This window comes from Pezoporus flaviventris, unplaced genomic scaffold (genome assembly GCF_033815535.1).
Source record: "Pezoporus flaviventris isolate CSIRO_AGI_PZ_B2104156 unplaced genomic scaffold, CSIRO_AGI_Pfla_v1 ptg000013l, whole genome shotgun sequence".
NCBI classification, from domain to species: domain Eukaryota; kingdom Metazoa; phylum Chordata; class Aves; order Psittaciformes; family Psittacidae; genus Pezoporus; species Pezoporus flaviventris.
This window is the reverse complement of record NW_026892561.1, coordinates 37,124,088-37,148,993: the sequence shown is the minus strand read 5'-3', so window position 1 is coordinate 37,148,993 and position 24,906 is coordinate 37,124,088. Positions and strand designations below refer to the sequence as shown.

The window sequence follows — 24,906 nt, the reverse complement described above, 5'->3', positions numbered from 1 at the left end:
TTCTTTTCTGCCTTGGTGGGTTCATAAAAGGTCACGTTCTATCTTTACTTGAATAAAGAACATGCATATTTATGCACCCTTTTAATCAAATACTAAGTCCAGCTTACACTGGATGGTTAACGTTGTGCTTTTTTTACCTGAATTTAATGGTTATCTTCTAGGAGACACCTCAATAAGAGGAGAAATAGACTAAAATTTAATTTGGATATGTTATACCTAGAGCTGAATTGGGAAACAGGTTATCAGGATTCATCGGCATATGACTAGATCTGCTTTGGCAGTATATTAGGTATGCCGAAGAAAGTAGCCAGATGGCTAAATCAGGGGAATGGGGGGGATTACTGGCAACCCAGCAAGCATCATCTTTCTACAGAAAGAGAAGTATAATCTTGGAATCCTTTCAGAATTGCAAGCATGGTAAGAGTTACAGCTTACTGGGAGGACTGGGTCAAGATACAGCCTGGCCATAACAGGCCCATGGCTGTCTGCGTGTATTGTAGGCTCTATTGCATATGCACCTAAATCTCTACCCTTTGGGTAATCTTGTTTCAGTTTTCAATCCTCATCTAGATTACTGCTGATGTTTGTGCCTTATGCTCTCAGCTGTACAATAATTCTATTGGAAATGCAGTGACACAGATGTTATGTTCTACCACGTGTTGCTCTCAAATATTAATTAACAATTTAGCAGTATCGTTGGATAGCATTTCAGATTTTTGGGCAGTTTGTCCTAAGGGTGACTATGGTATTTTTAAGAACTCAGCCTCTGCATTGTTAGGATCAGGTTTGAGAACCTAAGGAAGATAAAATTGCAGAGCATTACAAAGAGAAATTTTTAGATATCTCATGGAACTCTGAAAGCAAAATGGTAAATGTGGTTCACTTAAGAGAGGGGAAAGTGGAGGGAAGACTTGCTATGTTTTCTTCACTATTGTAGGATTCTCTTCCACCATGCTAACAGGAATAAACAGGTTGTTATTGCTGAGAATTGAACCTCAGCTACTTATCTCGAATCAGAATTTTATGCAAAGTTAAAATTTTGGCATGTATACCCAAGACAAGTTCAGCTATATTGGAGAGTTCGAGTAGATGGCAATAAAATTTACTCTAGAGCTTAAAGGTGTACAAACCTCATGCATGAGGCCCAAATGCTACAGCCTGAAGATCAAAAGGCTCCAGCAGAGCTGTTTTCTTATATACGGCTGTTACTGCACAGAAATTACTAGCCACAATGTTATTTTCTGTCTCCTTCTGGTCCTAAAAACCCTGCAGTGAAAAGCAAGCCAGTAAGCTTTTGTCAACCACAATATTATTTTTTTTGTTCCCTTTCCATCAACAAATTTGTCTCTTAAGATCACTTTCACCAAGACAGTCATTGTACTCAGAGCACGCATACCATGTTCTGTACCATCTTCTAAAACTTATCCTTTGCAAAAAAACCCAAAATTATGATTTGACAGATGTACCCTAGAAGAATCTGTGTAATTTCTGAACATTTTAGGGAGTTAACAAATCTGACACACAAGGGGATTAATGATACTTGTTACTTCAGCTGTAACAAGCAAATGAAAAGATGCTATCTTGACTGCAAGTCCTAAGAGCTGTGATTGTTTTGAGACAAAGCATGTATGAAATAGAATGCCTGGCACAATCATTTATGTCCTTATCTTCAGATAAATGATGGATTATACTAAAATTACTTGGAATTTTCAAGTGAATTTCAGCTATGGGTAGGAAAATACCATGCTGCAAATGGCATGCTGTTAGTATTCTGTATTACACCATCATCTGAAAGAACTACAGATTTTGGTCTGTCAGGTGTCTCACAATTTTCATTCCATTTGGTTTCTGTTTGATAGCAAAACTGTCCAGGTATCTGCTGTATAACAATGCTAGCTAGAATGCTTGGTTACTATTTGTGGTGTTTATCTCCTTTTATTGTAGTTGAGTGGCATTTCTCTTATAGGCACAAAAAATGGGAAATAACTGAAGACTACCTCACAGCAGGAAAGTGAGATCAGATTGTCAATGGATCAGTGAGTGGCATGACTGAAAACAAGACAAAAAGCAGGCTACAGCAAAAGGTAACTGCCAACCTCTAAAGAAACAGGTACTGAATTTGGGCAAGGTCAATATTCAGAAAGTATTTCACTTTTTGAAATGAAAGCTATAATTAGAGTGAAGGCCAGAAAAAAAGAATAATTTCACCAAACACCTCATTTCAGCTAATTCACCTATTCCTTTACTTCTAGGTCATACAAGTTTGTCAGTTACTGATAGATTTGGCTAGTAGAATCTAATAATCAGTAGGTGAAATATAAGACCAGAAACAGAAAACAAAACAGCATTCCTGAGCCCCCTCACTTTTCTGAAAATTGAGAGGGATACACTGAATGAGAGTACTGTGTCTCAGCATTTCTAGCTCAGAGGGACCCATGGAAATAGTAAAACATTCCAGAAAACCACTGAACAGCTGTACTTTTATGTTGGGGGGCTTACGCAAGGGAGAAAAATGCACAAGTTGACTTCCCTAAAAAATGTTCTGCTGGCAGTTAGCCTCCATTTAACCCTGCTTTAGCATCAGCACAGCCTGGCCAGACCCTTTGCTTGAAGCAGGCAGCACATAATGTACAAAGACACAGCCTGAACTTGTTTACTGAGGAACCATGCATGCCTCTCCCAATCCAAGTTTATAGGCTGTACGTTGCCTTTTCATCTTTTTCTTCACAAGTTTCTATTAGTTTTCACCTTCTCACCTTTCTCCCCTCATCCTTGTTACCCAAGCCTAAAAGTTTTCACCATTTTCCTCCCTCCTCCCCCAAGGTACACTGAGCTCGAGTTAGTCTGCTGCTACTCAAGCTGCTCAGAATTTCCTCCCTTCTCAGATTCTTTACTTAATGGACAACAATCAGAAGGGGAAAGCATGGGTCAGGAATCAACCTATGTTTTCAGAGTTGGACTCCAGCTCTGCTGTTAGATTTCTGTCTATATTGTTTTCCTCTTGGCTTTGTTATTAGCAGCTTATCATAAGGCAATTATAGTGTTTCTTTTTCTCAAATCAGGATTTATTTCTTGTAAAGTATATTTCTTTAACCATGAGCTTCCCAAAAAGCACTTCAAAGGAAAACTCTTCAAAAGTGGTGTCCCTGCCAATGGGGGTGGGAGTGGGGGTGGGGGTGGAACTAGGTTTTCAAGTTCCCTTCCAACCCAAGCCACTCTGATTCTATAAAAAAGTTTGCCTTCAGATACATTTTATGATGCTGTTCCATGTTCTTAAAAATACCATCAAATAAAGAGAAAAAAAATCATGTCAGTAGAGGACAGCCACACATCCAAGCATTTGCTCAGCTCAGTCAGTAATTCTCGCTACCTTTCTGGGCATCTGTGCAGTTATGTTTGCTTGAGAACAAAGACTGCACTTCGTTGAGGATGCACTGGCTCACTGCATCATAGCTTAGCTGGCACTCTGGCTGTAACAGCCTACTTTGTTTTGCTACCTCTTTGCTGGTCCTCAGTACCCCCAAGGAACATCTCAGAGCCAGGACAGTGAAGGGAGTTCACTAATAAGTTTTATTTTCAAAATAGAACAATAAATTTTACCTTGGGGAAAAAAGAAAAACAACAAAACAAAAACAAAAACAAAAAAAAAAAACAAACAACCCAGAAAACAAGCTGTACAAATTTGGCAGAACATCTATTTTGGTATCATTCTATTAAGTGTGCTGCCTTCCAGACAAAGCACTAAGCCTCACAGTATTTTGTTTTTTTCATGGGTGATAATAGCTTTCTCACTTGCATGGATTAAGGTGTCTGTATTTGACCTTTCATTGTCTTTGATAAACCCCTCAGCACCTCAGTAGTCCAGCTGTACAAAAATCACAGATACATTGTTTGTCTTTATATCTGGCTACTCAAATTTTCTTCTAGTCCTCATAATGATCTGCCCTTAACAGCAGTTCTGTGCAAGTGAAAGCACAATCAGACCTCTATGTTTTCCACTTTATACTTACTAACAGTTACAGTGATACTAACTTCTCTTGGGCTTAGCTGCATTACCATTTTAAAAGATTTTTTTTTGTCTGAATAAACTCTTGTACTTTACCAGTTACTCATACTGTTTTCTTTCCTTTCTGCCTTTGGTTCCCTTTCTCTGACCCTAATGAGGTATTCATTAAGAAGCCTCCATGCTGATCCTTTGCTTTCAGTCTTTTAACTTTTCCCTCCAGGCTGTTCCCAACATTCTCATTAAGGAAGAAAAGTCTTTTCTGGTGCATATTGCCATTGTGTGATATTTTCCCACTGTAAGGATATCTAAATTAATTGTATAAAAGAAAAGTAATCAAGTTTCTCAATCAGACACAGCGAACCAAATCCTATTATGTATTGCTGAAGTATGACATGGAAGACAAAGCTTCCTCTGAATGGTGTTAAATCTAGCACCCATTTCCTTGCACAGAAACCCACAATATACTCGCTTTTGCTTCTCCAGTAAGACAAACATTATTTTTTTCAGATTGAAGGGAAAAGAAAAATAAAAATGTTCAACGTGAGGTTTGTTTTCCCCAGAGCTGTAATGCTTTGTCTAGAAGGAAGTTATGTGAAAATCACTACTGGTTGTGTTGGAAATGTAGTGATAAAACTTCCACATTAGTTGGTTTAGTTAACATAGAATCATAGAATAGTTTGGGTTGGCATAACAGATACTGTAGTGATACAGGTATGGCTGTGTCTACACAGACATGCTGCATCTGCATGTGTGTTTGTTTTTCAGTTAACGTTTTTATTGCTTTTAGGCAAAAGCTTTTATCAGTCCCTTCAACAACAATGGTGATAGGTAGGAAACAGAGATGTGATTTGTTAGAGGTTTTTAGAGAGGGAAAGTCTTTTTAGGTAATAATGTGCAACATGAACTACTCTCAGCTAACTCATCCAATTTCCATTAGATTAGAAAGTGGAACACCTCTGTTTAACAGACATCTCTCCATTTCTGCAGCAGAAGTAGAGAATTTTAAGTGTTTCTTTTCTCTCCAACTTTCTGATGGATTAGCCATTATTGCATATGAAGGTAACTGTACTGCTTTGCACAATGCATTTCTAAAGGTTGTAATTCATTAATTTACACTTCTTTTTTTTTGTGGGGAGGAGAGAGGGAGAGTAAAAGTAAAAAGCACATTCTGCAAAAGGGACTGCGTATTAAACCTGTAAAGCTCTGAGGAATGTCATGACTCCACCCTGGTGATTTTGCTTAATGGCAGGAAAATATCACACCCATCAGAATGTTTCCACGCATGTCAAAATGTTACTGATTTGCTGCATTACTTGTGCACAACAAATCCATGTATGTAAGCTCTCTTCTAGGACCTTTCTTACTGTTTTACAAGAAAATAGAGAAAGGCATTTCCTTGTACCAGAAAGGTAGAACTAATATCTTGCAGAATTCATTGCTCATCAGGTTATTAGCTCACATTTGACTAAAGAAAGTTGTTCAGGGGCTTAAGCTGCATACAGATGTTAATTTTTGCCTCTGCATCTTCTGGTTTAGCAGGAGAGTAACACAACTGTGGGAGAGTAGGCAAATGACATCATCACCTCTGAATAAACTAGCAGGACAAAGCAAGGAAGCCTTTAGTTGGATTAATTTGGTAACTTGGATTAACTTCCATAAGGAAGCCTTATCACCTCCCATCTTTGTTTACACATCTAAGTTACTAGCAATGTCCCCTACCCTTCTTTCTACAAATACCTTTCCTGGAGGAATCAGCAGGAACTTCAATTAAAACATCACTTTCAGTAGCTTTATGATAGTAACACCACTGACTTTCATAGTAAAGCTAGCTGTAAACTTAAAGCTAGCTGTAAACCTAAAGCTAGCTCTAAACCAGAATAAGGCCAAAGAATTTGCACCTAGATTCAGAAAAGTTCTTTTATCTCAGAAGTAGGTGATTTGGTTTATGAGGAAACAATTGTAGCTTTGGCATTCCCATTCGATTTTCTATTGTGATCTCTGCCAGTGACAGAAGATTTTGACAGTGATTGCATATTGCTGTGCATATCACTCATGCATTAACCATTTTAGAATATTATCATTTCTAATTTAGATGCATGAAATCCCATTTTCTGCTAAATTATCAACAGCCACTAGTATAACCAAGAGTGCATAAGCTTAAACAGAGCTTGGTACACATATACTTACTGACTCCAGGATCAGACCTTTCACAGCATAGATTTTAATACCATTCTTTTATAACCAGCCCTTATCTGGCCATACTGTTTTTTGGTGTGTCACCTCCCACCCACCCCTTTTTTTTTCTCTTGCCTCTCCATTATAATACTTATTTTCCATCCTTTAATAAAATATGACAGTTTTGTTATTTTAACACTTTTCACAGAATTTGTGAGACATTTTGTTGTTCACCACAGGTTTTTTTGCCTGGACCAAAAAGCAGAAGTAGTCCAGGTTTCATGACACAGTATTTAACACTTTGCAGTACAGCTGCCTGTAAAAAACATTTACCTTTGTCATTAGCTCATTTCAATTAATAAAGCTGAGAGTGTGGAGAATCTTCATCATGGGAGGTAGGGGAGTGAGTCTAGAGGAGAAGTGAACCTGTGTGCCTGTACACCACGTCCCTGTAGAAGAATCTGTCGCAGAAACTGCTTTGGCCAGCCACCATGTTAAGTGATGCACATTTCTAATATTTTAGGCTTCAAATTAAAATACAACAGCATGTTAGAGTTTTATGTGCTGCAAAAACTGTGAGGAAAATACATACACATGTCCTCTCATGTCCAAGACAGAGTAGTAGTTGTGAGCAAGAAATCCCTATGAGACACTAATATTTTGGGGCTCAGTTCTAGAAGCCATAATCTACATGAGTAGCTGTTACTCTCAAGGTCCTAAAACATTACTTACACCATAACTATGATCATCAAATGGTAAATCTCAGAATGCAATTCATAACCTCTAAAGAAGCAAAGATTTCATAGAATGGTTTGGGTTGGAAGGGACTTTAAAGATCTTCTAGTTCCAGCCCCTCTGCCAGAGGTAGGGACACCTTCCACTAGATGAAGTTGCCCAAAGCCTCGTCCAACCTGGCCTTGACACTTCCAGGGGTAGGGCATCTACAACTTCTCTGTGCAACCTGTTCCAGTGCTTTAATGCTCTCACAGTGAAGAACTTCCTAATATCTAACCTAATCTCTCCTTCTTCAGTTGAAAGCCATTACCCCTTGTTCTGTCGCTACCTGCCCTTGTAAAAAGACCTCCTCCTCAGTAGGATTACATCGTCCCTTCCAGTGTGGCTAGGTTTTTCAAAGTTTGGCCAAGTTTCAGGAGCTTTGTAAAATCTACATGGTAAAAACCATGTGGTAACTATGGGCGTTTTAAGTTAGCAAAAGCAGCTTCCCTCTTACAAACGTCTGTGCTTTTTGCAGTAGCACTCCAAAGCATCATCCTTTTCCAGTATTTTAGATAATAGAAATTAATCATTTCTGCTGGGGGATCTTTGTAGACTACACACATTCTGTTTTCAAGAAGTTGTAAAGCTAAAAGGCTTGCAGTGGAAACAGTGTTTCATCAGAAGACTAACATAGCTATAAGGCAAGTTTCTTGATGCCTGAGTGAAACGAGAAAGAGCAAGTGGCTGAAGTATAGACAAGTCAGCTGGTTTAATCTCAGAATGAGATCATGTCAATAAGAAGAGAAATCAGAAAACTTCCCTTTCCTTGAGCACTGGAGATTATCTCAGTTTGATAATCATATTGACACCTTTTCAATAGTTTTGAATTTCAAAATGAGCATAAAAAGCCTAAAGATACTCAATTCTATAAAGATCTTTGCACGCAAATACTGTTTATTCCTGTTAGAGCCAGTTCTGGCCTCAGCAATTATTGGGACATTTGGGACCTACAAGTTGCATCTAGAGCTGAAATTATTGTATTTATAAATTCAAATACTGTTAAACAGCAGCAAAGCACCAAGTTAATTGCCTAGATGTCTCTCTGTGCTGCTCAGAACATTGTCTTTCTCTTGAACAATAGTAGAAGAGAAAGGTTCTGTCTTGCATTCATAGCAGTTTGTGGAAGTAGCCTTTATTGCCCCCCAAAGGCCACTCCAGATAATAGTCAGCTTCTGCTGAGCCAGTTGACTATTGGCTAAAACTGAGAAGATATAGGCAATGAAACTAAGAACTCTTTCAGTGTTGGATGCAGAAAAACATTACCTCCAGGAAGAAATAAGGATGACCAGAGACCAGTGATACTTAAAACAGCATGTAAAATGTCTTGCAACCCCTTATTAAGCTCTGCATGCTTGAAATCACAGTAATATAACACAGTATTTCTCCTACAAGCTGGGAAGGAAGAACAGTTGTTACTGCTATTTTCATGTACTTAGGGAGGCACCCACACGCTTCAGTGAAGACGACTGTGTAACCTTAAAGACAGATTAATAGGTATATGGAATGTCCAGTAAGTCAAATTGTGATTTTTTTATTTTTTTCTATGATCACATTGTATCTGATCTCTGTTCTGTTAGAAGAGGACATGATGAGGTGTGTTTTTAGGGAGTGCTTTTTATTTCAGCAAGTTTGGTTTTTTTTCTCTTGCCTCTCCACAGCCTTTAAAATATAAGGCTGAAATATTGATCTGGATGAAGCCCAGAATTAGTGTAAATTCTCTTACTGCTCAGCTTGGAGGAGTTCACAGTAGAAGCTTATGGTTCATTCCATATGGGAATAATGGTGCCAATAGAAATTTTAGGTGTGTGGTTAGGTATCCAGAAGCTGCGTTTGTGTAGGATGTGCACTGCTGTGTAATTAAAAAAAGAATACTTTAAAACTTTTTATTCCATGGAACAAAGCTATCAGAATAGAAACTTAAAATCCATCAGATGATTTCACTGGCGCTTAGCAAATCTGAGTTTTATTTGTCTTTTATTAAAAATGATCACACGGGGCACACTATATTTTATATAGGCAATTCCAGCTGCAATAAAGGAAATGTGTTAATCCATTTGTTTACTGTCACTCAGAGAAAGTAACTGTGCAGCATGTAACCTTTCACAGCTCAAACTAATCTCACTTTTATTCGTTCTGGGACTTGATAGCTTAATTCTTGTTAACTGTTGACTCTTCCCGGTAGTTCCAAATGCCCTAAAGGTACTACATAACCAGGCATCAAATCTGAAATTATGAATGTGCGGTTAGCTCTATATTCATAATGAAACAGCGCTTTATGTTGTGTTGCCCTTCAGAAATCTTCTCATGTCAATGCTGAAAATAGAAATTCTAGCCCTGCCTTGATCTGAAACAGTTTTATTTTTTGTTTCCTGGCATCTATGAACCTTTTCCTGGAATTTGTGATTCTAGGCTCTAATGTGCAGTAGATGGCATTGTTAGCAATATGAGGAAATGACATGTCGCTGGTAAGCGGACTTTAGGTTAGCCTGCTGGTTATTGATAATTTTTAGCTCCTAAGAGGGTGCCTGTCATCCTTTTTGGTAAGCTGCCTGGTTAGAACAGAGGAACAAAACTCTGTGCTTGACTGATGGTGATAGTTAATGTCCTCATTTCAAAGTCTCATTTCAAGAGTCTAAGGCTCTTCAGTCTCTTTTTGGAAAAAGAGGCAGTTCTTTACCTTGTGATATAAACAAGAAGAGTGACTGCCACCTGCTATAACAATTTTTCATATTTAAATACTAATTCAGCTACAGGTTTGATAACCTAGAAAAGAAAAAGATGATCTTCATTCCTGTCAAGACAGAGCAACAGAGGTGACTAGCACAAGGAGATTCGCTTTTCAGACATTATCTTTTCCGAAGCTTAGCCTTTTGATGTTTAGTTTCAGAAGTACTAAATTATTAAGCTAGAAATATATTTTACTTTGTTTAATTAACTTTTCAGTTTTAAGTTACTGTGAATATAAAATTATGTTCATCTATCTTAAAGAGACATAATACCTAAGACATATTAAACCCCAGAGAGGCAGCAACACATTATGCAGCACTGGTCAAAGAAAGAAAATAGAGATCTGTCTGGTGGGTAAGCACGCAGGAAAGAGATCAGAAAATTCTGTGGAAAAATCTAAGCTATCTGGAGTATCAGGTGCACTGTCAAGCCAGAACCAGTGATGTCTAAGACCATCACCTCCATGATCTTCCCCAAGAGATTAGGTAAATACATTGCATGTTGAGAATGGTTAATCCTTCAGTGTTTTGGAGTCCAGTTTAACTTTTATTGAACCGAAGAATGTTTTTCCTCCCCTTGACAGCAGAGAACAAAATTATGAGTGTACAAAGGAAAAGCTTCCAGAAAACAGTATTTACTTTTAAACCTAAACCTGGAAAATCTGAAAAATTAAACCCATCAACTAAAATACTGAAACTTAACTGAAAGACTTTTGGCGAATGAGTGCTCTGTGGATCAATCAATCAACAAATTTTTGCACTAAAAAAAGCCTCAATCTATTCTAATCTAATAGTAAACACTATTCTAGTGTTCCCTAAACCACTTAAGTTCTAGTGAGGTTGAGAAACTCTAGTGAAGTTGAGTAATCCTGCCTTGGCACTAACATCTGCAAGTAACATTTTATACAAATATGTACATCAGTATTTCCTAACTTCTGGAAGAATACCCATACATAAGGAGGGAATTGGTAGAGTTAACTTTGGCCAAAGAACTTAGTAGCATGAAGAAATATTTCCAGTGTTTCTGGACTCTCTAAGTACGATGAGACTATGCAAAAAATAGTCCAAACTTTCATTGTTGCTGCAACTGCTAAAATTCTAACATGATTGTACTGTGGGTTGTTAAAACGAGGATGCAGAAAATTAGTCACATATTACATTGTAGTATTATTTAAGCATTTAATGTACTGGGAAGATTTTATTCATCACTGCACAGCCACATAAATCAGTGTTTTAGAGGTGGCCTTTCACATGCCGATTTTTGCCACTTTCATTTCTAATACAAAATCCTTCAGTGTGCAAATGAAAATTAGTTTCCTTTAGTCTGTGTTTTAAATCTAGCCAGCTGCTTGCTAGTTTTTTATCTCAAAATATCACTTCTGTTCTCTCTAAATGCTCCCTTTTTAGCAGCTTCAAGATATGTCAGATGCTGGTACCCAAACAGACCTTAAGTGCATAGAGGTACTGCACTGACACTCTATAAACAATTTGGTACAAATATAGGACAAGATACAAATTATTTCTGCTTATCTGACTCAGGACAATAATAATATTTTTTTTTTTGGTTCTACTTTGTTCATATACTTGTTTCAATAAAATAGATGCCACCATAAAACTAACAGCCTTCTCTACCTGATTGAAAACTGTTTGCCCTTACTAGCATTGCAGAACTATTCATCTAAATAATTTGAAACAGGCTAACACATCACTGTGCACTGACACTGTCCAAAGGGGTAATGACAATCCCAGGTGTAAATGAGGTGGGAAGAGAGGGGCTAAAAAGCATTAAATATGATTTCATTTTCAGATTGTAAAATGTGTTACAATTCATGAAATATGTGGTGCTTGAGGTCTAAAAATCATCATTTAGATAACAAAAAAATGTGTAGACTCATGTTACTTTTCAATTTCAAAAAAATCACTTTAAAAAGTGAAGGATTAAACGTAATTCTGAATTGGCATTTTCAAGAATAAAAATACCTTCCTCCAAAAAGAAGAATACATATTTGAGTCAAGTTAACTTAGAATTACTTTCAAGAATACCGCCCTTGCCAATATGTGGAAAAAGAGTTGTATGATTAACAACATGCCAGTAACTAGTTAGTTTTAAAATAATCCTTTAGTCTAATGAGTATATGTCACTATTTCTTCATCTGCATTGTTAAACTGTACTTTTAGTCTCTCTTTAAAAATATTCTTTTTAATTTGGTTCAGAAATATTAGAGAATTTAAGGTGCATATGTCTTTGAAAAAATAAAATAAAAGGATCTTGGTTCCATGACTTAGAGGTGCAAGAATTGGACTGAAGGTTATCAAAACCAGGAAAATATTAAAGAAAATTAAATGTAAGCTAGTAGATACTAAAATAAACTGAAAATATTTCACTGTGGTACGTTATACTTCACATAAATGCAGAAGCTGAGTGTTAGGTATTTTTCCTTTTGTTTGCATCATAAATAATCGTGAAGGAAGAGGATATTTTGAAAAGTGATGAAATGTAAAATAAAGCAATTCTCTTACTTTAAAATGGGAAATACAGACCTCTAGTGGTTGAAATATATATTATACAAGTTAAACTTCAATTTAAATGTCACTATTTTTAACCGTGTTACTTTCCTTTTACACATCCCCCCATTATTCGAAATTACACATCTCCCCACTTCCACCGTTCAGTCATTCCCCAAGCATTGATTTTTCCCAGAGGAAAAGGTCCCTTCATCTGTCCTTTTCTCACCTAAATTTTATGACAGAAACCGAGCACAGTTGAAAGAGACTGGGGAAGTGAAAGGAAAATTAATCAGAATAGTCTATGAAAACAAACAGAAGAGACACATTCATTCTTTTCAGAATAAGATATGAAGCCATGATACAGAAGGACAGACTCTTTTGAAGTGTGCTGGAGGAAATAAATACAGAGGAGTTCTTACAGAGAAGGTCAGAGTACATAAACAGTTCACATTTACAAGGTATCAATAACTGGTCCTCCGCTAGCACTAAATAAGTAATAAGCAATTTGGAGTTTTGATATTATAGAAAAACCGGATCCTAAAAAGATCACAGACAGTTATTTTCCAGCCATGTAGAGCTTGCACAAATGAAGCAGACCAGCTTCAACTCCTGAAAGGGGAAGACACGAAGAATGCCCATATAGGTTAGAGAATTTAAAAGATAAATACTTGTAAATAAACAAATAAAAAAAGCAAACACAACAAAATTAACAGCAGTTTCAACAGACTGGCAGTTGCTTCATGGAAGACTGACCAGAACAGCTATTAAAAATGCCCAGGCCAGTACAAGGTCCTGAAAATTCTGTTTGTTCTTGTGTCAGACCACCTCCTGATGCAAAAATTGCAAAAGCAACAGCCAGCCTGACAGTTACTAATACAGATCTTCTGAAGCTTTCTGTTCTGTGTGCTTATGAACTGATGTTCATGTGTTCATGAACAGTGTTTTGGTCCCATACTGCTTATTGCAGTTCTATTTCAGTGATATTTTGATTTATTGTCATTTACCATGAAGTCAGACACTGACTTCTGTGGAAGATACGGCAGAGATGACAGGAGGCCTGTGCACACTGCAAGGCCATGACAGTTTGAATTAACATGCCTTTATTTGCCCCAGTGTTTGCATTGTCACACCCTCTGCATTTCACCTATCAACTTGACTAAAAACACGTAGGAAAGCCATGAATGGGGAGTAAAGATGGTTAGAAGGAGCAGCAGAAATAAGGGCTAGGGGAAACGTAAACTTATGGCTTCACAGTGGTGGTACTACTCAGGAACTCCAGGAAAGCAGAGAAGATGCTGAAGTAAACATATGAAGTATAAGAAATTATATTAATTAAGGCAACAGGGATAAAGTGGGTTGTTCTGCTGGATAGAGGGGGGGGGGGGGGAAGGCTCTGAAATAAAGCAGGTAGAAAATGTCATTAGTTTCTCAGCAATTAGGAAAAAAGAAGTAGAAATTAGCAAAGGGGAGGACTAAAGATAAATGAAAAAAGCTTATGCAACCAGTAAACACAGCTACTGTATTGAACATATTGTTCCAAACATTTTTCAGCCTCTGTTCTCCCTGTGCAGTAATTTCATATAAAAATAGAAGGCATCACCCTCTTAAACACTGCAATACCTTCTCATTTGTAAGAAAAGCAAATAATCCACCATCAGAAGAAAAAAACCCTCTCATTACCTACTGGTGAGGTGGCTCAGCTGTGGCAGGTTGGTCACCCTAAGTTTGTTTAGTCTTTGTCAAAGCAAACAGCAAAACCACTTTTTTTTTTTTTTTTAAATCTGACTTGTGACAGCTGCTTACCTATTTATAGCTGATGAAGTTAGTACAGAAAGCCACAGTCAGTGCTCTCTTAATCTTTCAGTTGGCAAAGTGCTGTTTACCTTGAGTGGGCTCAGCATTCCTTGTTTCCATAAGGAGGTTAATTAGGATGCACGTTCACCCAACAGAAGCAACGAATGGCATGGTAAATAGTGGTTGGTAGAGCAGTCTGAAGCATTTCATTACCAGTGACTTATTATAATCATTGTAATTAAAAAAGATAAAAGGTCAGCCAGGACAGTAACGTACAACAGGGGTTTGCTGCTCACCAGATAATTTGCTTTGAGATTGATGTTGCCACACCATTCACAGTCACATCAACCCTCTAAGAAAAAGCTCCTTTTGTATCAGCCTTAAAATGATCCAATTATCATATTTTAACTCAGGTCATTTGAGATGATTCAAATGGAATTATCAATGTGCATATTTTCAGTACTTGCATTTAACTGGCCTGTGGTTTCACCTGCTCTGGTGAATTCTGGCAGCATAAAGATGCACCAGCCATCTATTCCTGTAATGTTTTAAACAATCTGCTGGATCTTGGGACAAGCAGGTGAGCTGTGAGAATAACAGCAAAAATGACAGTGGTACAGAAAAGAAATCATTGCCTGTAAGGAGTTTACATCACCACAGGTGCACTGTCTCGTCACTTGGCACTGCTATGGGCCCATGCCTTCTAAAACAAATTACATTTTTCTCATGTGTTGAAGCTTTTCTTAAAGCTCTGAAGTCAGAGATGCCCTCAAGGCAGCAGACCTACCTGAGGCAAGCTCTGAAACTTTAAAATTTTCAGGAAACTTAAAAATTCAGCTTGGTATTAACAGCGCTTTCCTCACTGCATTTCATATGTAAAGCTCTTATAAGGTTCATTCTCACAGCAACATTCAAACTGTTTTCAGATACACATATGGCAACTCATATCTATTTATCCAAAAGCAATCACACTATGTATTCCCACTTCCTTTTTATTTACCAAAAGCAGTGATGGATTTCTTTATTTATAATTCCTTAGTAATTTAAAACTGGTAACATACCAAGCACATCCTTTGCGCAACTCACTGACTTCAGTGTTACACCAAGACCTTTAATTCCAAAAGGGCTACAGAGCCTTACAGAGATAAATCAAACATATTATTTCTTGACCAAATTCCTGGTTATTTATGGGAATTGGTCTGCCTTTTTTACTTCCCAAGCACTCCAAAGTAAGCTCAGAGAATTCAGTACCTTAGAGCACCAGACACAAGTTTCTCAACTCAATTATTTTTTATTTCAACACATTTCTGAAAATATAATCATTATAAGAGTTTCTTGGAGGCATCTGCTATTAATTATATCCACTAAAGCTACTACTGGCATGAAAAAATACAGGCCACCACGTGGATAGAAAAGGGAAATTGCAATTTAAACAATGGAACACAGCACACTGAAGGTGTGGATGAACTGACCATGAGAAAGGTGCCTTGGCATCTACTGCTTTGCAAAAAAAATCCCATCAAAGGGGGAGTAATCATCATCAGCTACATTTGCCTTGTAGCCACAGAATCTGCCAGTTAGTTCACACAGAGAATGAAGCATTTGCCAAATGGCACCACCATTGGGTTAATCTGATCACAGAGAAAGGGCTTGATCAGCCTCAACTGGACCCTGATCCACTTTACTGCAGGTGTAACTTGCAGTGGGTAATTTTCTTGGTAGAGGCTTCGCTAGTTTCTTAGGGCTGAATTCTCAGCTGTAATCTCAGTATCTATGTAAGTGAGCAAAGGCTACGATAATGAGTAGATCAAACAGCACTAACATGTAGCTGGGACAGGGCAAATATTGCCAGACCTTGATGTTGCAGAACACATCAGTTATTGTCAAATCTCCTTGGGCACTTTCACAACCAAAGGATGAGATAAGAAATCTTGAAATCTTTTTATTGTGGTTCTCCCTGTCCTGTGGATAACATGACCTTCCAAAGAGCCAAACAACATGTATTCTAGATTTGGCACAGTCTGAAAGCTAGGAAGCTTTGCATTACAATGACATGTGTGATCAGAATGGTGTACATTTCTTTGTGCCAGCTGTATTTGCTCGACTTTTAAACTTTCTAAAACATGTCAAAAATAGCTAGTCACTGAGGCATCTGTACCAGCTGAGGCAGCAGGACTAATTCACAGAATGAATTTGAGCTACTGGGAGGTGTCATATTGCACATCTTGACAGAGGCTTTATTCACTGCATTTAACTAGATATTCCAAACTTGATAGAATTATTAAGAACCTAAATCTTGAAATTACCCACAGCTCTATGGAAATTAATCAGCTTATTAATGCAAACACATAATAGAATGTGAGCTAAGACAGAGAAATATCAAGTCTCTAAAAGCTAATAGAAAGCCAAAGGGTGACCTTGCTCACAAGATGCTGCCTGCAATCCATGTTCTGGGTTCAGTTCCTGCCTCAACTTCATACTTCCTGTGTGGGCTCTGCCTGTGCCTTGCTTGCCTATTAAGGAGATGGTACATCTGCAGTAAGGTTTGTCTCCCAACAAGAGCATGTCAAACACTTAACAGCAGCATTCTGCAGTTAACAGAAAAGTCAGTGCTGCACAATGCAGATAATGAGCAACTACCTAAGTCACAACATAGGCCATATTTCTGTAATTACAGGCATCTTTTCTTCCTGAATGTGTTTGCACTGCCCAGAGCCTTGGGGCATGTATATTTATCTACATAAAAGGACTTTGCTTTGTTTTTTTTTTTTTTTATGTTTGTGCTTTTGTTTGGTGGGGCTTTGGGTGTTTGTGGTTTTTTTGGGGAGTTGTTTTGGTTTGGTTTTTGGTTTTTTTCAACACCAACATATTTCACTTTATCTGTGTTTGAGACAGGGCAAGTTGGGTTTGGCTGACAGCTGTCAGGCTCCTGCAGCCAGCAATAAACACTACTCTGCTATCAGTTTTTTATTTTAGTTTTTAAAATTATGACTGTTTTTGAGGGAAGACTATTTGTACATCCTGAAAAGATTTCGTGTAAACATTACTTAAGAGCATATTACTTGCTTCCTAAAATCATTAATAAGGAAATCATTCTTGCAGAACACACAAGCCCCGGCAAACCAAACAGGTGCCCCATAAAGGAGATTTCATACCATTGTCATGCACTTAATACAGTCTAGAAATATTTTTCATACACCAAGACTACAACTTCAGCTCCTGGTAACAGAACTTCTCCGTAACTGAAAAGGCAAAATAAATTTTCATTCCCCCTTGCACCCTTCTTAAACTTTTCTGCAGTTACTAATGTGCAACAAATTTGCATGCGTCTTGATTTTCACATCTTTTTTTTTTTCTCATTAGTAATTAAATACTATAGTTCCAAGCCAGATGGGGAGCTAGGCAACTTCTGAGGTATTTGTGGTACAACGTAACACTAGATTGTGTGTCTTAGTCTCTCTGTGATGTAGAAATTGTCTCAAAGGATTAAGCTTAATGTATAGAAAAAAATTCTAGTGATTCACATCAGAGATCAAAATAAATACCTCATCTGTATTCACTTATTTTTGTAATGCATTAGACTTTGCATTTACAGGATGAACTAGTATTCAGAGTGCTTAAGTGTATTTTCTGAGAAATCTGAATAACTTTGTTCATTACATATATCACATATTTATGGAAAGAAAATAACCTGCTAATCTTGAATTTATTTTGAGTCTATATTATATTTTCATGACGTATGTTCAGTAACCAGTCTTATTTTAAATTGGAATCTTGTAATTGAAAGAAGCGTTAGTTTTCATACATGTTGAAAAGAATTAGACAGTGTTCAGTCAATTCCTAACATTCTCAATGCTGTTTTATTCTGCAAAGTGTATATTAAAATAACAATTATCATAGAATCATAGAATGGTTAGGGTTGGAAAGGACCTTAAGATCATATAGTTCCAACGCCCCTGCCATGGGCAGGAATGCCAGTGATTGAGATTGTTTGAGAAGACACTTGAAGATGGCTTATTTTTAAATTCAAAAACATTGACGCATTGTGTTATACACAATGAAAAGAGCTTGACATTTTATTTAAACTTTTTAAAAATAAAATCCCTGTCATGAACAATATTTTCTTCTTCTTTTTCCCTCCTAGGAGTGAACTTCGTATTTTCTCCTTGAAGCTAGGTTACAGCTCAAAAGATCAAGATGATTCCAAATTATTCCACTGAAGAAACCATTAAAAGAATCCATGTTGACTGTCCCGTTTCAGGAAGGCACAGTTATATCTACATTATGGTTCCAACTGTTTACAGCATCATCTTTATCATAGGCATATTTGGGAATAGCCTGGTCGTTATTGTCATTTACTGCTACATGAAATTAAAAACAGTAGCCAGCATCTTTCTTCTAAACCTGGCACTGGCTGACTTGTGTTTTCTCATAACTCTGCCACTCTGGGCAGCTTACACGGCCATGGAGTACCAGTGGCCTTTTGGCAACTGTTTATGCAAGTTAGCATCAGCTGGGATAAGTTTCAACCTGTACGCCAGTGTGTTCCTCCTCACATGCCTTAGTATTGACCGGTACCTGGCCATAGTACATCCAGTGAAGTCCCGAATTCGACGTACTATGTTTGTTGCCAGAATGACTTGCATTGCCATCTGGCTTCTCGCTGGTGTGGCCAGTTTGCCCGTCATCATTCACCGTAATATATTCTTTGCTGAGAACTTGAATATGACAGTCTGCGGTTTTCGGTATGACAACAATAACACAACGCTCCGGGTTGGGTTAGGCTTATCCAAAAATCTGCTGGGCTTTTTGATTCCTTTTCTGATCATATTAACAAGCTACACCTTAATTTGGAAGACCCTGAAGAAAGCATATCAAATTCAAAAAAATAAGACTAGAAATGATGATATTTTTAAGATGATTGTGGCAATAGTATTTTTCTTCTTCTTTTCCTGGATTCCTCATCAAGTGTTCACTTTTCTGGATGTATTAATTCAATTACATGTAATAACAGACTGCAAAATCACTGATGTTGTGGATACGGCTATGCCCTTCACCATTTGCATCGCTTATTTTAACAACTGTTTGAATCCATTTTTTTATGTTTTTTTTGGAAAAAACTTTAAAAAATACTTCCTTCAGCTAATAAAATACATTCCACCAAATGTCAGCGCACATCCAAGCCTAACAACAAAAATGAGCTCCCTCTCATATAGGCCACCAGAAAATATACGCTTGCACACTAAAAAGACTGCTGGGTCTTTTGACACTGAATGATGTGTCCTGCAATATGCTGGTTTTGAACAACCTGGTGAATGAAGCAGCAAGAATGACAAAATTCATCTGCAGTCCTGAACATCACAGCTTACTGCTCATTATGGAAACATCAGATCACCTCAGGGAAATCATACTGTAAAGATTTAGCAGTGGCCTTTTATTTTACATTGTGAAGAGGACTGCTGGATTCTCATTTTGTTTTTCTTTACTGAAAGCAACATTAATGGTGGAAAGGCACATCACAGTTTCTGCCAGCATCCTGCCATTTACTCAGAACTACAGACAAAGGGTAGAGAAAACTCCTAACTTAAGTTCAGAGGTCTTTTTTAAAGAAAAAGCTTGTATAAGTTACATGAATTATGAAGGACCTGTTTTGCGCAGAGATGAGCTATTCTGAATTTTGTTCAAGGAGCTGATGGAGCTACACTGCTTGTTTTGTTGTTTTTTGGTTTTGTTTTTGTTTTTTTTATGACGTCATATTGTCATATTTATAATGTATTTTCAAATATATGCTATATAGAGAGGCCAAATTTTAAACTCAAAAGGAAACTTAAGGCCCTTGAAATTAGTCTCATTCTGATTTATGCTACTATTTTAAATTTTAAAATGGCAAATTTTTTCATAATATATGCAATAAAATGCAGATTTATTTATTAAATATAGATGAAATATATTTTTAATCCTATATTCCTATTTGGTTCTCAACCATTGCTTCATAAATGTACATCTATATCCCAGTGGGTATTTTTATAGCAGTATAAAAGTATATATATGCACACACACAAAAAAAAAAACAGGGTTCACTCAGTCTTTCTTCGTGATATTGAAGAACTTCGTGACTTTGAAGAACATCACTTATGGAGGTGGTTGACTCCATAGTCTTAGACTAAAAGTAAAATTCTGTATTTGAAAAGGATTTCTGGGACAGAGGTGATCAGAAAACAAAACTGTGTTTGTGTAATAACCAGTGCACTCAGCAAGAGAAATTACCATCTATTCAGTTTTTCACATTCCTGGACATTAAATAAATTCACATTCTGATAAGCAAAAGTGTGACAATGCTTATATTACAGTTTAACTAATAATGCTTTTAGTTACATCACAAAACACTTGAGACCAAACTTTACTCTTGATTTCTAAAGAATTTCTCTTCATTTATATAACTAAGCCTAGAATAATTCTCCCTGTAGAATTTTTTCTTATGTATAGGAACAAATTCATACTTATACTAGCATAAATCGGAACAAAGGTCTGGATCAAACTTCCCGTACAAATGAGGGAGGAAAGGCAATAAACACTGTAGGAAGTTTGAATTAATAATATCTCTCATGTCCTTTTTATCTCAGATAATGAACTCCAGATTCTTAATTCACACTCTTTTATTATCTTCAAAGATAAACGAGTTCATAAATACTTTCTGACATAACAAAACTGAAGAAAAATTCTAAAGCTTTATATATCATGAATATAACTACATGACCCTTCACAATTTGCAATATTTACAGTCTTCAAAATTGCACATCTAATGCAGCTTTTTCTCAAGTACCAAGTGGCTGGATTATCCCTATTGTCCAATTATCAGTCTCTTGCATACACACAAATATTTTGAATTCTTTTTATACTTTAGAAAATTACTTAAAGAAAACCAACAAAAAAGTTATGTAATTTAATACTTTTTAAGAAAAAAATGGGACTACAGCCAGATCCGGGAACCCTGTGCCTCTTCTGCTTTTTCATTCACTTTAAGACAAATTTCCTCAGTTTTGCCTTTGTTCTTCCAGCTGCAAAATGGGAACAATTTCTACTTACATGTCACAAGGTGCTGGGAGGAATCACTAAAACTTCTAAAGCTGCATATTTAAAAAAAAAAACTCTATTCCTATTTAAGTTAATTTAATTGCGAGCTAGTCTCTCTAAATTTGAAACCTGAATGTGTCATTTAAAGACACAGTTAAATCATTATATAGAATAATTTATATTTAGCCTATATCCTTGTAAGTGAGACAGCCATTGGTTAAAAATGAATATGGCAATAATCCCATGCATTATAAATAGCATCCAGAACAGTACCACTGCCTCACCACTTGGTGAGCTGATGAAGTATTGGCAGAGCTTGCCATTTATCTGTATGATATTTTGGTCATGTACACATGCTGAGCAGCACCAGGAACTTCCCCTGGCAGAAGTAGCTCTGTCTCAGACATAATTCAGTGTGCTGTGCTTGCCACCTGCTGGATGCAGCCACAAATATGTTTTTCATCTCAAAAGTTACAGGAAGAGATAGCAATATTTCCCTGCCTCCTGATGGATCTGGAGATCCTTACCTGTGGGCAGACTCATGTAGAAACAAAATACAAACTTGTCCATCTGGAAGGCAGTTAACTTCTTTGACAGGGGTTAAACAAGCATTTCCTTATCATTTTCTCATCCCTTTGGTCACCAAAATCCAGTGTCCCCAATGATCACAAAAGGTAGCTCATTTGCGAAACATTGATTGCATTACTACAAGAGCCATCCCCAAGAGAAAAATATATATGTATTAAAAAAATCAAAATCAAAGCATATTTGCATGGGTGATAACTGAGAAATACTTAGTTGAAAGGACACATTTATCACCAAGAAGAAAAATAAGCAGAATCAGTAGTGACTCTGAACAATAAAGATGACAGAGAAAAAAAGAGAAGCCATTGGCTAATGATTTTGATCATTTCAGCCTAGATCCTGCATTTTTAAGAGCCTGTGTATCCTGGGCTGCTGGTGGCACCCATGCATACCTGGATCACTGAGAAAAGCACAAGCATGCATATTTGGCTGTGTTGCTGCAGGAAAGGTAGGAAGGACTTACAGCTGGTGTGCTTTGAAGGCAAGACTGACCTTGAATTGATAAGCAAAGAAAGTGGAGGGCAAAGCTGCCATTAAATAATAGTAGGAAATTTTTATTCTTCTAAAGGATAGGAAAATGGTCATCAGCTGACCAAATATACTGAATCCTGGTTTAGTGTTTCCTTAAAGGAAAAAAAAATAGACATATCAATAGATACAGAGATGAAACTCTCCAGCAACTATAACTGGCCAGCAGCAGAGAGTAAACTCTTTTGGAGCACAGAGTTACTGCATACAGCCACATCCTGCAGTTTCAGGCATCCCCATGAAGCCCCAAACTGAGAGCTAGCTGGAAAGTCCCCATTTCCCTCAGCACACCCACACCATTTCCATCATGCACCTAGCTGCAGCCAGTACAGGTCTTCAGAAATACCTTGATGCTGAGCCTTAAGGTTCCCTGCCCATATACGCTGAAAATACCATGTTGGAAAGCTATGCATGGGGCATGCAGAGCAGCAGCATGACAGAGCGCACAATCTGGCCTTTGTTGCAGACCTTTGACTCTATGGCACCAGTGAGGGTCAGGTAAGAGATGGCCAGGACATTCTTTGGTGTAAGAACCTACTCCTTGCCAACAGAGGAGGACAGAATAAGATTTGGCTGAGTATGACTGCCATGTGGGGGGAACTGTGGGCTAAGCCCTCTTAATTTAAGATCAAAATAAGAACTAGGTATATATATTTAAGAACAAACTCCCACTATCTTAAAGAACACAAAGTTAAGATGCAATAGTATGTTGTTATTTTTGAAAGGAGCATCCAAAATACTTTTCATTCTTGGGATGACCAAAGTAAAATACTTGGCAAACTCTTAGCCTGTCCCTGTGCACCCCTATTGCAAAGAACTCAATTAAAGGAGACAGCATACAGCCCTAAATACAGGCATCACAACTCTTGTCCTTTCACAATTATGTTCCGTTGACTTGTTTAAATGAATACTTTCTTTCTGCTGGCAGAATAATTACTAAATCAACATTATGTTTGACATGCATAATATTTATTTCTATTTATTGTGTGGTAATATTTTATGTGACTCATGTTTATGTTTATATGACTCATACTCTGCTCTCTGCTTCTTGCTTATTACACACCTATCCTAAGTCATTCTGTATAATCTGCACTGGGCCGCCCAAATTCCAACAAAACCGTTAGAGATACAGTGGGGATTAATTTGCCTTCTCAGGTTAACAATCTCCTCATGCTTACATTGTTAATCAAGAACTTGCAGATTAAGTACGATGCCAAAAGTCCTTTACTTTACCAGAATTACTATTCAGGCGATGGTTTTTATCATCTTATGTGGCAGCAGCAGAGTACATAGTAGGATTCCCAGGTCTGGTTTAGTTTTGCTTGCATAGCTTCAGGAATGGTTTATCTTTATGACCTCCTTTTTGACTGTACTGAAGCACAGGTATTCCCAGCAAGAAGTTTGCTGTGGAAAGGAGAAACATATTTGAGAGGGGGTGGAAGGCGGCCAAAAGCAGGGACTTGCTGATGTGGGGAATATTTAGTGTTAAATGTAAATACTTAATTTTATTTTTGCTACACATTAAAAAAACAAACACAAACAAACAAAAAAAATCCACACCACCATAACCTAAAGCAGAAGCAAAGAGAAACCCTTAAGAGCAAATCTTTCAACTAAGTACTAAAATCTTCCAAAAAGTTTTGAGAGGCTCTTAAGTTTCTTAGCAACATCCTGATCAGTTTGGAAAATACCAATCTATTCTTACCCTGCTGACAAGGTCAGTGTCTCCAGGTCTACTCTTTTACATCACATAACAGGCTTGGCCAGACCATCATCCCACCAGCTTGTGCAAAGCGATGAGGCTGTTCTATCCATCGAGCCCATTTCAACAGAGACCTCACTACAAGGCTGAATTAACAAATCCTCAACGTTAATAGCAGAGCTGTCAAGCTCGTTCTTACTGAGGGGTACTGCAGATGTGGCTGGACACTTGAGAAAGAGGTACAGATAACATTTGAGAACAATGTTGTGTGATCTTTTTAATGGACAAGTGCCATGGCCTGCAGCTTTAAAAGTATTTGGTAAATTAAGTAACAAGAACTAGATACTATTTTCTGTCAAATATTTATGTGCAGTTGTAATTTGTGAAGTAGTAAATGTTAATGTTTCCTATTTCAATAGAGCTAGTTTTATATTGTAGAATTTTACCCCATAAGAACTTCCATTGTCTGAAGCATTACTAGAAACGTGCACGTCTTCAACAGATGTCTTTGTGAAAGCCATCTCCACTGCTGTATCAATCCACCCAAAGCAAAGAAATGTTTCTGTACTATTGTAAGTACTATGCTATTATCCATGTATCTATAGCTGTGTATCTTAGGCAATATCATCCTTACCAAAGTATTTCTATGTAATGTGGTAATATTTTATCCCACCATTCCTTTTAATCCAAAATCTAACCCAGCTGTAATACTGCAGTTCAGCAATTCACTTGTGTTTTCCAGAACTGACTGTTAATAAAATTTCCTGGGAGTGAGCATTTTAAAAATTGCTAGTTTTCTTATGTACGGGTTAGAGTTTAAAGGATAATTTAGGCATAACTTTTTAGAAGCTAAATTAAATTAAAGGGACAGATTTACCCAGAATATTGCATCAACTGTAGGATCACATTACAGTATGAATAGCAGCCCTGAAAAGATAGACTCAGGCTCCTGCAGCTGAGTATTCAGTGTACATATATCCACTTACTTAGAATAAGCTTTGGTGTTTCTAAGCAGTGCCACATTGTAGAGT

At 37.2% G+C, this 24,906-nt stretch overlaps 1 protein-coding gene across 2 annotated transcripts; it reads left to right on the top strand.

Annotated features, from left to right (window-relative positions):
- The first annotated feature begins 472 nt into the window (after positions 1 to 472).
- Positions 473 to 19,948, top strand: AGTR1 (angiotensin II receptor type 1). 2 transcript variants are annotated; one of them, XM_061452838.1, is made up of 2 exons: positions 473 to 2,084; positions 18,131 to 19,948. In XM_061452838.1, exon 2 carries the CDS (start codon positions 18,184 to 18,186, stop codon positions 19,261 to 19,263), a length of 1,080 nt encoding a protein of 359 aa, XP_061308822.1. In that variant the 5' UTR covers positions 473 to 2,084; positions 18,131 to 18,183; the 3' UTR covers positions 19,264 to 19,948. The 2 variants fall into 2 exon arrangements, with proteins under 2 accessions (XP_061308822.1, XP_061308823.1); XM_061452839.1 differs by having other exon boundaries at positions 473 to 2,110.
- Positions 19,949 to 24,906: the final 4,958 nt, after the last annotated feature.